Source organism: Xenopus laevis, chromosome 5L, assembly GCF_017654675.1.
Source record: "Xenopus laevis strain J_2021 chromosome 5L, Xenopus_laevis_v10.1, whole genome shotgun sequence".
Taxonomy (NCBI): Eukaryota; Metazoa; Chordata; class Amphibia; order Anura; family Pipidae; genus Xenopus; species Xenopus laevis.
Window position 1 is genome coordinate 3,121,100 of NC_054379.1, and position 17,367 is coordinate 3,138,466.

At 41.5% G+C, this 17,367-nt stretch overlaps 1 protein-coding gene across 3 annotated transcripts in view; it reads right to left on the reverse strand.

The window, feature by feature from the left end:
• The window catches only part of sptbn1.L (spectrin, beta, non-erythrocytic 1 L homeolog), a 140,217-nt gene that overhangs the window by 64,555 nt on the left and 58,295 nt on the right, over nucleotides 1-17,367 (reverse strand). Inside the window, exon 4 of one of the 3 annotated variants that reach the window (XM_041562446.1) lies at nucleotides 16,358-16,450. The exons of 1 other annotated variant lie outside the window; for it this stretch is intronic. In XM_041562446.1, coding sequence (XP_041418380.1) covers nucleotides 16,358-16,450 — 93 coding nt within the window. Of the gene's footprint in view, nucleotides 1-16,357; nucleotides 16,789-17,367 lie in introns of those variants that run through there. One more of the 3 variants, XM_018262520.2, reaches the window with a different exon arrangement.

The following is a 17,367-nucleotide window of genomic DNA, read 5'->3' on the forward strand; positions in this document are numbered from 1 at the left end:
ACAAGCCAAAGGGCAGAACACAACCTCCTCAAATTGTACAAAAAAAAAAAAGAATATAATGTTCTTACCAGAACAAATTAACTCAGCACTGTGTGTTCTCTCCCAGAATCCTCCAGCCTATGACACACACAGTGTTTTGACGGCCAAAGCAGAGATTGAACTCATACACCCCCATATGTAATAAAAGCCATTAAGCTTGTCCAGGCGCGGTAACCTATAGCAACCAATAAGATGTTTGCGTTTCAACAGGTGACGAGTAAATCCTACCTGCTGATTGGTTGCTACGGTTTACTGCTCCAGGTAGAGTCCTGCGCAGAACCAATTTCTAATACCCGGACCTGACCCAAACCCGCATATTTACCCACTTTGATCCACTACCCAACCTGGACCCGCAACTGCCTTATCCGCAACCTGACCCGCAACCGCTGACCACCATCAAACAGGAAATGATGGCGCTGCAACCCAGAAGTGATGTCATCAAAAGTGGGCGGGACAGAAACAAGTTTTGTAAAATTTAAAAAGAGTAAAATTTAGAGGAGACCTGCAACCCGACCCGCGGCTATACCCGCACCTGAAAATCCTCCCCTCATTCCGCAGGGTAACCCACAGGTACCCAACTCGCTGCAGGACTCTAGTTCTAGGGCAAAATTAGCGCATTTTATTACATAACCCCCAAAATATTATACATTTTCCATTTAGTGGATTCAGGAATCTCTGTGTATGTTTTACTGGACAGGAATATGGGGGTGGCACCGACACTTATTAATACGTCATTCATTTCAAAATGTTGTCATGTGGATTAAAAATGAATTGCCCTCAGAAGGGTTAAAATGTTACACACTGCATTACTACCTAAAAGCAATATGGAGAATAAGGCGCCCTCCTATTGTACAATATAAGAATTTTAAGGGAGTAGGGACAGACCAGATCAGCCTTTTTCAGTGGGATTTAGTTTCTTGGTGAACCAAGTCCAAACTCTTAGGGGTAGTTCACCTTTGAATTAAGTTTTAGTATAATGTAGAGAGTGATATTCTGAGACAATTTGCAATTGGTTTTCATTTTTTATTATTTGTGGTTTTTGACTTATTTAGCTTTTTATTCAGCAGCTCTCCAGTTTACAATTTCAGCAGTCTGGTTGCTAGGATCCAAGTTAACCTAGCAACCAGGCACTGGACTATGGAATATGAATAGGAGAGGCCTGAATAGAAAGAGGAGGAATAAAAAGTAACAATAACAATAATTGTAACCTTACAGAGCATTTGTTTTTTAGATGGGGTCAGTGACCCCCATTTGAAAGCTGGAAAGAGTAAAAAAAAAAAATAATGAAAAAAAAAAAACGATTAAAAATAAATAATGAAGACCAACCTAAAAGTTGCTTAGAATTAACGATTCTACAACATACTAAAAGTTAACTGAAAGGTGAACCACCCCTTTAAAATCACGTGACTTTTTGTCACATGAACAAGGAAGTTGTGGGAGTTTTTTTCCATGCTACGCGCATCTGTTTTTTTTTTTTTAACCCTTTCCTACTCTAATTTGCATGGGCTCAAATTCTGTTCGGGATTTGCCAGAATCTTCGTGAAAGGGAATGTGGCGAAATCATAAAAGTAGTGAATCGAGAGTCTTTGCAGAATCCCATTAGCAGATAAATCCAAAGCCTGAACGTTTATACAGGTCATGGAACTTACAGGTGAGATAGAATTTTTTGTTTGTTTTTAATATAATATGTAACAACTGTTATTTTGGCTATTGTCAAATACAATGACTTTCCTCAGTGTTGGTAGAGACATTCACTATGAATTGTAAGTGATCTGTGCCCACCACCCGTCTGTACCCAACACATTGGCTCTTCTGCATCTGCTCATGCCCCATCCATCGGCCAACATTGTGTAACCTGCCCAACTGAAGAACCCAAACTATAAAACTAGAGAACCATTGTATGGACTACATTAGGTACATTAAGAGACACTTACCGCTGTACATGGTGGGCCCGGGTGCACACTCCCCAAACCTTCAGCAAAGGGAGCAAACACCAGGAAACATCAGTGGAGGCGGGACAAGCCTGGTCCACACCAAATAGAAGAGCAGAAGTCAGATGATAAAAGTTAACATTTTTTCATTTTATTATCCATAATTAAGAACCAAGGCCTGGCGCGTTTCGTGTCTACCAAGGACACTTAGTCATAGGCTGAACATTGAATATTACACACAGAGTATTTGAAGGAGAAAGAGCCTATGGGAAATGAGCTGGTGGACTTGGAAACATGACATGAAATGCGTCAGGCCTTGGTTCTTAATTATGGATAATAAAATGAAAAAATTTTAACTTTTATCATCTGACTTCTATTTGGTGTGGACCAGGCTTGTGCCAGCCTCCAAACTGAAGAACCCACCTATATCCATAGAATAAATATTTCAGTCAGGATTGTCTGTTCAACATACATGACGAAAAACTGTATAAAATCAGGTATAGAGGTATAGACAGTATAGAGGTACAGAGAGCTAAAACTTCATCAGACATCTCCACCTAGTTGTTAAATAAGTGCATAGGAAATCCTTTAGTACAGGGCAAGTAACTGTGGAATTCTGTGCTCCAAATAAACCCTTTTGTTTTTATAAAGGTAAAGAGGAATCCAACACACGGGCAGAATTTTCTTGAAGGAATAAAAAGCAAAACATGATCCTAATACTGGCTTTACTGAGAGACCCGAGGACCTGCCCAATGAACACAATAAGCAATTAATTCTGCACCTAATTCTGCACACACCTCTACTCTATGCTTATGTCTGATAACAAATTGTAGGAGATCAGCAAATAAACCTCAGACAGTGAAACAAGTCCAGCTGGGCAGCAGCATGTAAACCACTGAGGGCAATTAAATGCGTGTGTTTGTACATCACATGGGAGCCCTCCCTGTATAAATCACTGGGCCAATGAGCTGACGCACACCGAGTTGTTAACAAATGCTGACTACTATTGTAAGGAAAACCATATTGTAAGCAGCTTGTCTTCCTCCCAGCAGTTGTAATAATAATGCCCACACCTTGTGTCTCATACCCACTTACCCTTCCCTAATTGACCAGAGCCCTCGTTACCTTCTGGATCAGTCAGAATGTATAAGTCATATGTAAGTTCGACGTGTACCCCCTGGAAGCCTGAGTGCATGCTAGGGTAAAAAGCCACAATTCGAAATTTAAGGTGCCCATACACGATAAGATTAAGATGGCCATGCACAATAAAATTAAGATGGCCATACACTATAAGATTAAGGTGGCCATACACGACAAGATTAAGGTGGCCATACACGACAAGATTAAGGTGGCCATACACGACAAGATTAAGGTGGCCATACACGACAAGATTAAGGTGGCCACATATGATAAAATTAAGGTGGCCACACACGACACGATTAAGGTGGCCATACACGACAAGATTAAAGTGGCCATACACAATAAGATCTGCTTGCTTGGCAAGATTGTCAAACAAGAGGATCTTTCCCTGAAATGCCCAGGGTGATATCACGTTAATCTGATCATTCGGCCATAGGGCCAAACGAACGGATGACAACAAAGGAAATGGGTGTCAACGGGACAAGGACCCCATCAACTAGCTGATACAGTTCTCAATCACCAAGAAAAAGCAAACCTGGCCGATTTTTGGGCTAATATCGATTAGGGAGACCTACAAGCCAAGAATTCAAAAATAATCACCTGCTTTGAGGCCACTGGGAGCAACATCCAAGGGTTTGGGAAGCAACGTGTTACTCACGAGCTACTGGTTGGGGATCAGTGTTTTAAAGGAGCAATATCGGCAGCTTTAATCTGATCTGGGGTTGTCTAACACATTGACATTGTGAATTTGAGTTGACTTGTCTTCTAAAGTCCAGATAGGTTGTTTGCATTAGGCCTCAACATAACAGCAAGACTTCGGATAATAAAACATTTCTATAACTAATCACATTGTATGCTAATATGTCTTTTTGGTTAAGGTCCCCTTCCAATGCCACTTAGAGACCAAGATCAGTTGCCCACATTTCCCTCTCCTTAAACCTCCATTGCATCCAGCTTGTTCTTATGGTAGAGTTGACTAAAGGAATCCTGGTGCACACCTAGTTATTGTGCTGTCAGGAACGAGGGGAAATCCAGGTGAGAAATCGCTTTTGTACCTGCTTTCAGGAGGCAGCAAACTGAAAAACTGACTAAAATCGGAAAAGCAAACACGGATAAGTAGCAGCCAGAAAGGGCCGGACGCTACAAGAGCAAAGTTGACTGTGAGACAAGCCCATGTGTTTGCCCACAGGGTGGTTTGTGAGCCTTTCAGCTACCTTTCACATACTCATTACTATTATAGAAATAAACCACTGAATTGTTTGGATTGACACATCCGAGGAACACTAGTTGTACAGTATGTATAAACTAGACACATCCGAGGAACACTAGTTGTACAGTACGTGTAACTAGACACATCCGAGGAACACTAGTTGTACAGTATGTATAAACTAGACACATCCGAGGAACACTAGTTGTACAGTATGTATAAACTAGACACATCCGAGGAACACTAGTTGTACAGTACGTGTAACTAGACACATCCGAGGAACACTAGTTGTACAGTATGTATAAACTAGACACATCCGAGGAACACTAGTTGTACAGTATGTATAAACTAGACACATCCGAGGAACACTAGTTGTACAGTATGTATAAACTAGACACATCCGAGGAACACTAGTTGTACAGTACGTGTAACTAGACACATCCGAGGAACATGACTGCAACAATATCTGGCCTAATATTAGCATTTTTAATATGTTCCTTAAGAAGCAAATCTGAGATCTTCTATCAATATAATCAAAACAAAATTCTGCTCCCTCAGAGGGGTCCTGTTCTCCTGCTGGGGCTTCCGTAGATTTCATATTAGAGAGCACTGTCTCCTGTACAGTATATATTTGGGGGAGAAGTTCCCTGCTCATAGTACTGACCAGGCCAAATAATTTCAGCCAGATGAGACTTGAGGAATAATTGCAGCGGATTTATATATCTGTTGACCTTAGCATGATGTGACTTAAGAGTTTTAGAAGAGAAGACCACGGATGATTCCCATGTACCACCAGTAAGTGAGCAAGCCCCTGAGCAACTGAGTGAAGCTCGGCTAACAGAGTATTTAGGGGAGGGGAGCGTGGGGACATATTTCAATTAAGGAAACCAGCCTAATAGAATGGGTAAGGTACCCAAATAATATTAAATGTGCTCTAAGGCAAACTTTAACCGTTTTGGTTTTCTGTAATTATGGAGAAGCAGGTCATGAAACGTTCAAGGCAAAATAGTAGAATTGTTAGCCACAGCCTCTGCATATTCTTCTATAACAAGTAATCCTCTGTTCGGCGGAGCTTACATTCTAATATTTTAATATTCCATTCTAATATTAGAAATATTTCTAATGCAATAGAAAAATCTTTACCAGAAAAATCAAACACTTTTTTTTTTAACCTTGGGTCACTATCAACAATGACTGTATCATGGGAACTACAGGCCCCCAATGTTCCCTTTAACCAGGACGTATGTACAATATATTGGAGCAGCGGGTCGGACCCAGCAAAATGAACGGTGTCTGGAATGGACTGATGTGACAGCAGAAAAGATGTAAAACCTCCAGGCCACTAAATAGGATGATTTGTATCACTGGCCAGAGTTTTTCTTCTCCCAGGTCCATGCACAATAAATGAAATAGTAGGAAGAGCTAGTCAAGCATGGAAATAAAAGGAAAAACCAGCTGTTCTATGGACAAATACATTTTAAACATTTCTTGACTTCCCTGTTCCATTTTGATGGCTCGGGACAAGCAAATACATGAAGGTACAACTTCCCCAGAGAAGAAGGAGTAACAATGGCAGCCACATGGGTCAATAAATATAACCCAAACATGAGTTTAGATGGAGAGGTGGAGACGTTTCCTGCTGTTCCCAGAAAGTGACAGTCGGGATGAAGTTTCACTCCTGAAATCGGTGGTGAGTACATAAATTTGACTGTTTCTTTTGATTTCGATAGGCCCAAATAAATAGCGCCAAAGTACTGATTGAATACGAACATGCTCAGTCACCTCCATACTCCGCATACATACGTGATTGAATACGGACATGCTCAAGTCACCTCCATACTCCGTATACATACGTGATTGAATATAGACATGCTCAGTCATCTCCATACTCCGCACACATACGTGATTGAATACGGACATGCTCAAGTCACCTCCATACTCCGCATACACACGTGATTGAATTCGGACATGCTCAAGTCACCTCCATACTCCGCATACATACGTGATTGAATACGGACATGCTCAAGTCACCTCCATACTCCGCATACATACGTGATTGAATACGGACATGCTCAAGTCATCTCCATACTCCGCATACATACGTGATTGAATACGGACATGCTCAAGTCACCTCCATACTCCGCATACATACGTGATTGAATACGGACATGCTCAAGTCACCTCCATACTCCGCATACATACGTGATTGAATACGGACATGCTCAGTCACCTCCATACTCTGCATACATACGTGATTGAATACGGACATGCTCAAGTCATCTCCATACTCCGCATACATACGTGATTGAATTCGGACATGTTGAAGTCACCTCCATACTCCGCATACATACATGATTGAATACGGACATGCTCAGTCACCTCCATACGCCACATACATACTTGATTGAATACGGACATGCTCAGTCACCTCCATACGCCACATACAGACTGTGTGTAACTTGCGGTGAGATCCGAATTGAAATTTGTAAAGGAGCCAACAGCAGCTTTGCATGTTCCCTTGTGCCAAGAATTCTAACAGCTCTGTGACAAATGAAATATTCTATTGAAGGAGGGAGTAGAGTTTGCTCCCAGCTGCTTACATGTAATTAAAAGCATTCCTCATGGGTAGTACAACTACAGGCTGATGATATGTGCCCCGTGCAGAGTAATCCAGGACCTAATGATTTAGCACCACTCTCTAAATTAATAAAAAAATAAAAAAAACAGCCTGGGCATAATCATGGTTTAAATGAAAGCCACTCAATGAATAGATCTGGGATAATGTTGCCCAACAAATCATGACCGGATCATATCCATGTTCTGTATGTTCCAATGAGTGGGTTCTATAAAGGGCAGCAATATTGGCCAACAGAACAACGTGCCACAATTATCTCTTTATTATTAAAAACAAATGAACGTGGAGAGTTATTGGCCAGTCACAGACCTGCTGGGAAAGTCCCCATGTGGAGATGTTAGAGCCCCAGACAGAGAGACATACAAGTACAGCCCCGAGCAAACTGCCGACACTGCTTTGAATTAAAGCAAGGCAGGGATTTATCATCGATCTAAATAATAAAATATAACGTGGAACAAGCACACAACAGAAGCTATGCACTTCTTACTAAAATAAAGCTATGGTCCTAAACAAAATCAGTAACAAAATAAAATATTATTTAACTAGTCATTGGCCACCAGGGAAGCATTTCCTCAGCAATGACATAGTCTGTCTTATGTTGTACATTATTATCATCACCCTTTACTGACCACATAGCAGGACCTTGTTATGGAGACTGGATCAAGATGGCTGAGACTTTCCTTCTCCGAGACATATTCCCAACGATCCACCCTGTGCCGGAACAGCTTAAAACTGGAGACGAAGGACAACTTGACTAATGTAACTTGCCTACAAGTTGTTAAAGCAACATGACTTGTACCAGGCAATGAACCAGATCAACTGCACAGTCTGGTCAATTTCCACAATATTTTGCTTCCAGGACTGATAATCCCCATTAACACGATGTACAGTTTTGCAACATTTAGTTGGTCCATTAGTTGGAATATAAGTGCCAATATTGTATCAAGTCAGTTGCCTTTAATGACACTCAGGGATTCTGCTCAGCAGGGACAAACATAAGAAATGGATCAACTCAATTTATCAATTTAGAACCGTTTACAGGGTCGGAGACCCCACTCCCAGAGCTGCTTTACAAGGCGAAATATGAAACTTTACACTTCAATATTAGAAAAATAGTCACAAACAGAAAATAGAAAGATATCGGAAAGAATCTTTATTTTAGGGACGCACCGAATCCAGGATTTGGTTCGGGATTCGGCCTTTTTCAGTAGGATTCGGATTCAGCCGAATCATTCTGCCTGGCCGAAACCGAATTTGAATATGCAAATAAGGGATGGGGAGGGAAATTGTGTGATTTTTTGTCACAAAACAAGGAAATAAAAAATGTTCTCCCCTTCCCACCCCTAATTTGCATATACAAATTAGGATTCGGTTCAGTATTCGGACAAATCTTTTGCGAAGGAAAAGAATCCTATAAAAGTGGATTCAGTGCATCCCTACTTATTTCTGGTGTCTGACACCAACTGAACTGAAACAAGTGTTGGAAGGTGAAATCCCCTTTAAAGTGGACCTGTCACCCAGACATAAAAATCTATTATAAAATAGGATTTGAAATATTTTCTTTGGGAGACGGGTCCCCTTTAATGAGGGATTCAGCCGGGACAAACACATGGATCAACTAATGGATCAATTTAGTTACAGGGTCTCTGACCCCCTTCCCTCCAAGAGCTTCTTTAGAAAGGTGAAAAATTTGATTTATACTTATATTACAACTAGGGATGCACCGAATCCAGGATTCGGTTCGGGATTCGGCCTTTTTCAGCAGGATTCGGATTCGGCCGAATCCTTCTGTCTGGCCGAACCGAATCCTAATTTGCATATGCAGATTAGGGGCGGGGAGGGAAATTGCGTGACTTTTTGTCAGAAAACAAGGAAGTAAAAAATGTTTTCCCCTTCCCACCCCTAATTGCATATGCAAATTAGGGTTCGGATTCGGTTCGGTATTCAGCCGAATTCTACGTGAAGGATTCGGGGGTTCGGCCGAATCCAAAAAAGTGGATTCGGTGCATCCCTAATTACAACGGTCACACATAGAAACTAGAAAGTAATAGGAAAAAGTCTTTATTTCTGGTGAACTGTCTGAAACCAACTGAACTGAAGAGAGTGTTGGAAGGTGAAGAATCCGTTTAACGGAGCAGCATCCAACGACAAGGACTCGGCGTGAAGTCGAGATTCTGCTGCGCAGCGATGAGAGAAATGTAGCAGCAGTTTTACATTACTGATTAAATCCCACTGCAGCCTAAGTGCTAACTACGAGGCACACCCTTCTTTATATGGTGCCTTCATCCGTCTTCTCTAAACCTACTGACCCTGCATTTTTAGAAGCTAAAGCAATGTGATTATTTAACATACAAATGGCCTGTATTGGAGTGGTCTCGGGAGTCCCAGGAGAAATCATGAAGCATATCTGTTCCGCGGCTGACTGTTTGCAGCTGTCCCACAGGCCACAATGCTCAGCATGACAGTCCATGGTAGCCCACGTCTCATATAGTCGGCTATTTGTATTGAGGACATTGCACACTGGGCTGCATAACATTAGCCAGATGTTACGGGTGGGACACATGAAGGTGAATTCTAGTACAAGTACATTAGTCTGAGGCTCGCTACAGCTGTCTCTTTGTAGCCCTGGCCCTCGGACCAAAGAACAAACAGATCTGGGGCAAGTGATCATTTCCTCTGGGTCTGCGTAAGACGTCCTACTGATGTCCAGCGACTCCTACATCTGATATATACACACCCTGGGGGTTCTGCAGCCCCACCGGAGAGCTGAAATACTGACATGTGAACTAAAGCTTCCATGTGAGCTCCTGAATTAAACGGATTGGTCACCTTCAAATGCTTTTTCTCAGTTCAGTTGGTTTCAGATAGAATTAGGGATGCACCGAATCCACTATTTTGGATTCGGCCAAACCCCTGAATCCTTCTCTAAAGATTCGGCCGAATAGCAAACCAAATCCGAATCCTAATTTGCAGATGTAAATTAGGGGTGAGAAAGGGAAAAGAATTTTTACTTCCTTATTTTGTGACAAAAAGTCACGCGATTTCCATATGCAAATTGGGATTCGGTTCGGCCGGGCAGAAGGATTCGGCCGAATCCAAATCCTGCTGCAAAAGTCCGAATCCCAAACCGAATCCTGGATTCAGTGCATCCCTAGATAGAAAGTAATAGGAAAAAGTCTTTATTCTATTTGTGATCATTTATCTAATATTGGAGTTTCTTTTGTCACCTTCTAAAGCAGCTCTTCCTTAAAGGAGAACTAAAGCCTAGAAGTAGGTAGAAATGTTGTACATGATGTTTTGTGCTTCTGTACCAGCCCAAGGCAACCACAGCCCTTTAGCAGTAAAGATCTGTGTCTCCAAAGATGCCCCAGTAGCTCCCCATCTTCTTTTCTGCTGATTCACTGATTCACATGCTCTGTGCTGCTGTCACTTACTGAGCTTAGGGAGCCACTCACAATATACAGTACACATAGAATAGAAATGTCACAATATAAGGCTGATTAGTAATTAATACAGATAATTACTACATGGCAGCACAGAAACCAGTGCAATTAGCATCAGAATTGAATAATCAGCAAACCTGTAGCATCAGCTTATATTACAGCCAGGGAAGCTCATTTTCTGCTGGATAATTAGTGACGAGCCCTAAGCTTAGCTTCTCAACAGCCAATCAGAGCCCACTGAGCATGTGAGTGTCACAGACACTTTCCAAGATGGTGACCCCCTGTGACAAGTTTGAAGTCCTGGATCATTGCTGCTATTGACAAGCTCAAACTTTAGCCTCGTGCAATAAGTTCACTATATAAAATAGGACATTTTAGCCACATTCATTTTTAGGGTTTACTTCTCCTTTAACTGTTCTAAATTGATACATTTAGTTGATACATTTGTTATCATTGTCCCTGCTGAGCAGAATCCATTCTTCTCTTTTCATTACAGGCAGAATTGATACAATAGTTGCTAATAATCCCCAGATACTACGGAGAAATGTATCAACTAAATGGAGCAAATTTAACAGCAAATTTAAGTTTAAACTTAAATTTGGGGAAAATGGTAAAAAATAAAAGATGGAAAGTAATTGAAAAAAGTCTTTATTTCTGGTGAACAAACTGAAAACAACAAAGTGTCTGGAAAGTACAACCCCTTTAACAGATCTCCTAACGAATTGAAATTTAATTTTTTGGGTTTTTATTTCCTTTAAAACCAGCAGCTCTTGAAAGAGACTTGTGCTGAAGGTTTTGAGTGTAATTGTCATAAGACGGGAAATTCCAGATCATGTGATGGACAAACGTTTGCACATAATAAAATAAAAAATAAAAATAAAAAAAACTAGGCAGGGCTCCCAATAGTGTTTTACTGTCACTGACCCATCACAGCTCCTGCTTGGATTCCATACAGCTCATGCAGTAATAAGACTTGCTTAGGTATGGGATCCATTATCCAGAAACCAGTTATACAGAAAGCTCTATATTACAGAAAGGCTGTCTACCATATATGACTCCATTATAATAAAATAAATTAATAAAACATTTTTAAAACGGATTTCCTTTTTCTGTGTAATAATAAAACAGTCGCTTGTACTTGATCCCAACTAAGATATAATTAATCCTTATTGGAGGCAAAACCAGCCTATTGGCTTTATTTCATGTTTATATGATTTTCTACTAGCGTTAAAGGGATTCTATTATAATTTTATGGTGTAGTTTTTATTTCTAAATGACACCGTTTACACTGCAAATAATTCACTGTAAATATAAAATGTCATTCCTGAAGCAGCAAGTGTATTTAGTTGTAATATTGGTGTGTAGGTGCATCTCAGCTCATTTTGCCTGGTCATGTGATTTCAGAAAGAGCCAGCACTTTAGGATGGAACTGCTTTCTGGCAGCCTGTTGTTTCTCCTACTCAATGTAACTGAATGTGTCTCAGTGGGACCTGGATTTTACTATTGAGTGTTGTTCTTATATCTACCAGGCAGCTGTTATCTTGTGTGAGGGAGCTGCTATCTGGTTACCTTCCCATTGTTCTGTTGTTTGGCTGCTGGGGGGTGATATCAGACCAACTTGCAGTACAGCAGTAAAGAGTGACTGAAGTTTATCAGAGCACAAGTCACATGACTGGGGGCAGCTGGGAAACTGACAATATGTCTAGCCCCATGTCAGATTTCAAAATTTAAAATAAATTTCAGTTCAGAATTCTGCTGGAGCAGCACTATGGATTGGTCACCTTTAAATTAACTGTTAGTATGATGTAGAGAATGATATTCTGAGACAAGTTGCAATTGGTTTTCATTTTTTATTATTGGTGGTTTTTGTGTTATTTTGCTTTATATTCAGCAGCTCTTCCGTTTGTAATTTCAGCCATCTGGTTGCTAGGGTCCAAATTCCCCTAGCAACCATGCATTGATGTGAATAAGAGACTGGAATATGAACAGGAGAGGCCTGAATAGAAAGATGAGGAATAAAAAGTAACAATAAAAATACATTTGTAGCCTTACAGAGCATTTGTTTTTAGATGGGGTCAGTGACCCCTATTTGAAAGCTGGAAAGAGTCAGAAGAAGAAGGCAAAACCTTAAAGAATAAAAAATGAAGGCCACTTGAAAAGTTGTTTAGAATTAGCCATTTTATAACCTACTAAAAGTAAACTTAAAGGCAAAGTACCCTTTAACTGATGTATTTTGAAAAAAACATGTTTTCCCATGACAGTATCCCTTTAAGGTATGAAGATCCAAATTACAGAAAGGTCCATTATCCAGAAAACCAGACTGGTGGAGGAGACAGCAGGAGATGTCTCAATGTGGACAGTCTATCTGGAGAGACAGCAGCTTTGGGCTATGGCTGTTAATTCAGTAGTATCAGCAGTATTGGTGAATATCACAAGCAGCAGTCGTCTGTGTGACTGTCCCATCACTGCTGAAATGTTTTATGACTTTCCTGCAGGTTCCTAACAAAGTTACCCATGAGATCCCATTTGAAAGCTGGAAAAAGTCAGCAGAAGAAGACAAATACTTCAAAAAGTTGCTTGAAATGAGCCATTTTTTAACATAATAAAAGTAAATGTAAAGGTGAACCCCCCATTTAATACCAATGTTATTAATAGGGGAAAAACTCCCCCTTATTTTACATATGGATTTCTTGCAGAAAATGTAGCCAACACAATATAAGGCTGTTCTCTTATCCCATTGCATAAAGCCGAGATGAAAACCCCTAGAATAAAGGTTGAAAAAGCTGCGTCCCCCAGACAGTGACTGCCCTTGAAATTGCCCCATGTCACATTATAAAGCAGAGGAACATGATTTTATTGTGATGTCAGATAAGAAGGGCCCTTGAGAGGGGTACGTGTCCTGTAGTGAGACCCCTCCCTGGACAAGATCACAGTCACTGATTTTCTGCACCCCCCCCCCCCTCCCTCCTAAAGTGCTTTGCAATGAGAATAATGAGCCTTTTGTTAGAGACTAGGGCTCAGCAACTCCTCCCCGCGCTCTCTTACAAATGCTCCTGCTTTTCATTAGCCTTTCTGGCAAGTCCCTGGTTGGAAAGAGCGAGGGGACACCAGTGATTTATGCTTCGGGGCCAGTGCTCAGAATATCTAGCGGCTTTGCATAAATTCGCCATGAAATGCTCGACTTGCTGCTGCGGCTTTAAGGCGGATGCTGAGAGAGGAAGCACCGTCCCACCTGCGCTTTAGTCTGCAGCACGTTACACTGAATATTCCTCTTTATAAACAGGGGCTCGGCCTGTCCTTGCTGAAAACTCATTCACTGGCCTCAAACAGGAAAGGGGCCCCGTCCCTTATGAATAAAACGAAGCAATAATGAGCATTTCTAGGGTCAGTGCTGCAAATCTACACCCAAAATCTTCCATATGTTCCTCCTAGAAAGTGAGCTTGGTGCAAATGTATGTGCTGTTTGCTCTGCTGCCTGAATAATCAAAGAAAATGCCACTTTCCAATATTCCTTCATTAATATTTCCCACTGGTTTAACAGTTATTCCCACTACTATAAGCTGCATCTGTCTGTTTATATGGACTGCACTGCTGGTTCTGACTCCTGAGAAGATGTTGCAGAAGACATTGGAGGAGAAATGACCTGCTACATTGTTGCAAGAGTCAGAAGCAGAGAAAGGATATTTAATTTAAAAACAAAAAAAAACGTAGGCTTTTTTTTTTTACTTTTAACTATTTGTGCTGCCAGAGTGTTTTGTGATAGGGCCACTTTGAGAACATGCACGCTTGTGCCGTGACACCATTTCCTTTCCGTTTTTTTTTTCTTCAAAATTGTGTCATTTTACTTCTCCAACTGTCTGAATTTTAAAGGCCAAGTTGAAGGAACCCACAGAGCTCAGGATAAAGTTGCTGGCAGGTTGTCTGAAAGCGATTGCATCAAATATAAATGAGATTTTCTGCACGGTTTTCTTTTGGGTCAGAGGAGCGATATGGCAACATTGTTACTTCTGTATTGTTGCACCGATTACTTGTGTAATGTTTAACAACCAGCCCATAGCTCATCCCATGTTTGATAATAACAAGAGGCAGTTATTCAATAGAGCAGGTTGTGACATTTATGACACACTGAATACACAACAGAAATATACTCCCTTAAAGGCATACCGTCGATATTTAAAACATTTTCTGCTGATGACTTTTTCCCCTCATAAATGTCTGATACAGGCTCCTCCGATCCCTGCCCCGACTTATTAAGGAGGCTTCAAATGTTGTGTTTTGGCCATGAGAATAGGGGTGTGTTCTTACCCTTAAAGGGGAACTATCGTGAATATGAAAATGTAATATAAGCTTCATCATACTGAAATAAGAAACCTACTAAATACAATCAATTAAATATTCTGTACTGTTTCTGAAATAATCAAGTTTATCTTCACTATTCCTCTCTCAGCATCTGTTTCTCTTCATTCTCTCTTCATGCAGCAGTTGGGTGTCAGATATTCACTGACAGTTACATCCAATATATCTTATAGGGGGCTCCTTTTGCCTAGAAGATGTATTAGAGCTCACTCCAATAACTGATTCCAGTACAAACAAAATGTAACAAAATAACTGCCTTTTGCACAACTCCTGCATGTAGAGAGACATGATGTCTGGTGAGTTTAATAGAGTGACCTCTAGTTTATTTCTACACACATTAGTAAATGTTGCAACAGTTTTACTTTGAGTGTTGTTTAGGATTCCTTATGCAGTTTAGAACTTGTTCAACTACAATTCTCACCATCCCTATAGGTGGCTTTTAAGATCCCTGCAATAACATGTTATTATGTGATGAAACTCACAGTATTGTGGCCCTGGTCACCAGGAGCTGAACGGTGTCCCTTCATCATATAAATGAGATATAGAATGGGAACCTGATAGTAGTGTAAGATGCTACCCACTACTACCTACAGTGCTACCCACTCACATACAAACACACACAATTAGCCCTGGTTATGTGTCACCCATGTCTTTGTATGAGTGTTTAGCCTCTCAGCTTGTGTGCAGCCCACCCAACGTCCCTCAAGTGGAATAAATTCGTAAGAGGGATGTGACATTGACACCTGATTATGTAAACGAGCCAATAACACACAATTAAGTAAGAGAATTAATGAGAAGTAATGGAGTGTAGAAGGCAATAATGTCCAACCTGCCACACTCCAGATGTCGGACTGTAAGCTCACGTTCCTCATCAGAACCTCAACATGCACTAAACCATATTGACATCTAAGGGAACGTGTTCAGTTCCAACTGGAGGGCTGCAAATTGGGCACATAGAGCTAATGGCAAGGATTGTTCCCCTCGCACAGACACTCAGCAGGACACACAGCCCAAATGAAGGAGCCTTTAGTCATAGACATGTGCCATTAAAGCACCAGAGTTCCAGTGCAAGTCTTCAGATACAAGATGTACATAAGTATATATATATATATATAGCATGTGAGGCGCTTGGTTGGTGCTTTTCCAGACATTGCCCTTATTTATTGCTCATTTCTTTTAGGAGTAACATTTGTGCAGATGCTTAAAGGGGACAAGCCACTAACATAGCAACTGTCAAAGCCAGTAGACGTGACAATGGCTTCCCTATGGGGCATGCCGGCTATAAGCCTCCCCTTCAACACAAAAGACCACTCCTTCGCTAGCCATTGTTCTTAATGCCTTGGGTCACCCATTCCTCAACACGGGGCGTGAGCAAGCAACTGACAGAGCTCATCCCACGCTCATGGCCCAAATCCCTCCAAACACTTCCGTCCCCTGCATGTACTATAGAGTCAAGCTGTTCATTCGGAGGGATTCAGAGAAGGAGGGAAATTGAGCTTTAAGTCCCTTCCTTACATAATTCACAAGGCAGCAAATTCCGTATCAGATTTCCGAGTGCACATCTCATAGCAACGGCGCCTGCAAGGACAACAAATGTGCCACTTACCTTGTAACTGTTTAAACCTTCCCTCCAGCTGGTTGTAATTGTAGGGCACTTGGGAAGTGTATCCTGGGGACAATGGGCCGGGTATGCTAGAGGCTCTTTGTAATTCCATGGACAAATAAATGACTGACCCCGCTGCTGACCCTCTGCTCTGTACAATTCATACAAACTCCACAATTCATCCAGGCACTTGCGCTTGTGTGAGCCCCAAGTAGCCGGTGTGACTGGCGGAGAGGAAAAGCGGAGTAAACACAGTTCACAATCCCCGGGCAGGGTTATAGCAAGTCCTGCACATCACATTCAACCAAAAAGTATTTCCAGATAGGGGGGTTCCAAGCTGAACTACACAGAGGAGCAGAGGAGGGGGCACATCACTGCTGGATGGATGTGAGTCGGCACGAGTGCAGCCTGTGTGTAAGTGTGTGAGTAAGTGTGTAAGTGTGTGAGTGCACAATGACTCCAGGAACAAGTACACACCTCCTCCTCCTCCTCCTCTTCCTCCTCCTCGTTGTTGTTACTGCTGTGTAATTGAATCACTGGGCACTCGGTGTAGTTACTGCTGATGTCACTTGATTAGCATAAGACATTGTAAAGGGAGGCCGTACCAAATGCACAGGAGAGAGCAGGAGGCAGAGGAGCAGCAGATAACAAATATGCCAGACATTAGGTCAGATTTGGGGAAGGCGTTCAGCTGCCAGGACTCTCAGTAAGGAGCAGCATGAAGTGCAGGAGATTCGGGTCACTTCTAGTGGCACTGCCCAAGTACCCACGTATGGTATACTCCTGAGTAACGCTGCTACTACTGCTGCTGCTGCTACTACTACTGCAATTCCAATCTTTTGTCTCGTGTAACGGAAACGTCTCCCATTAACAACAAATGGACACGAGAGCACGGCTTACTCTTCCTTCCTTCGTCCACCGATTTTTGGTTTTGCAAATGAAGAAAAGATTGTCCCCCCCCCAGCAAACGAAAGATGCCTTCTCTAGCAGGTATGGGATCCCTTATCCAGAAA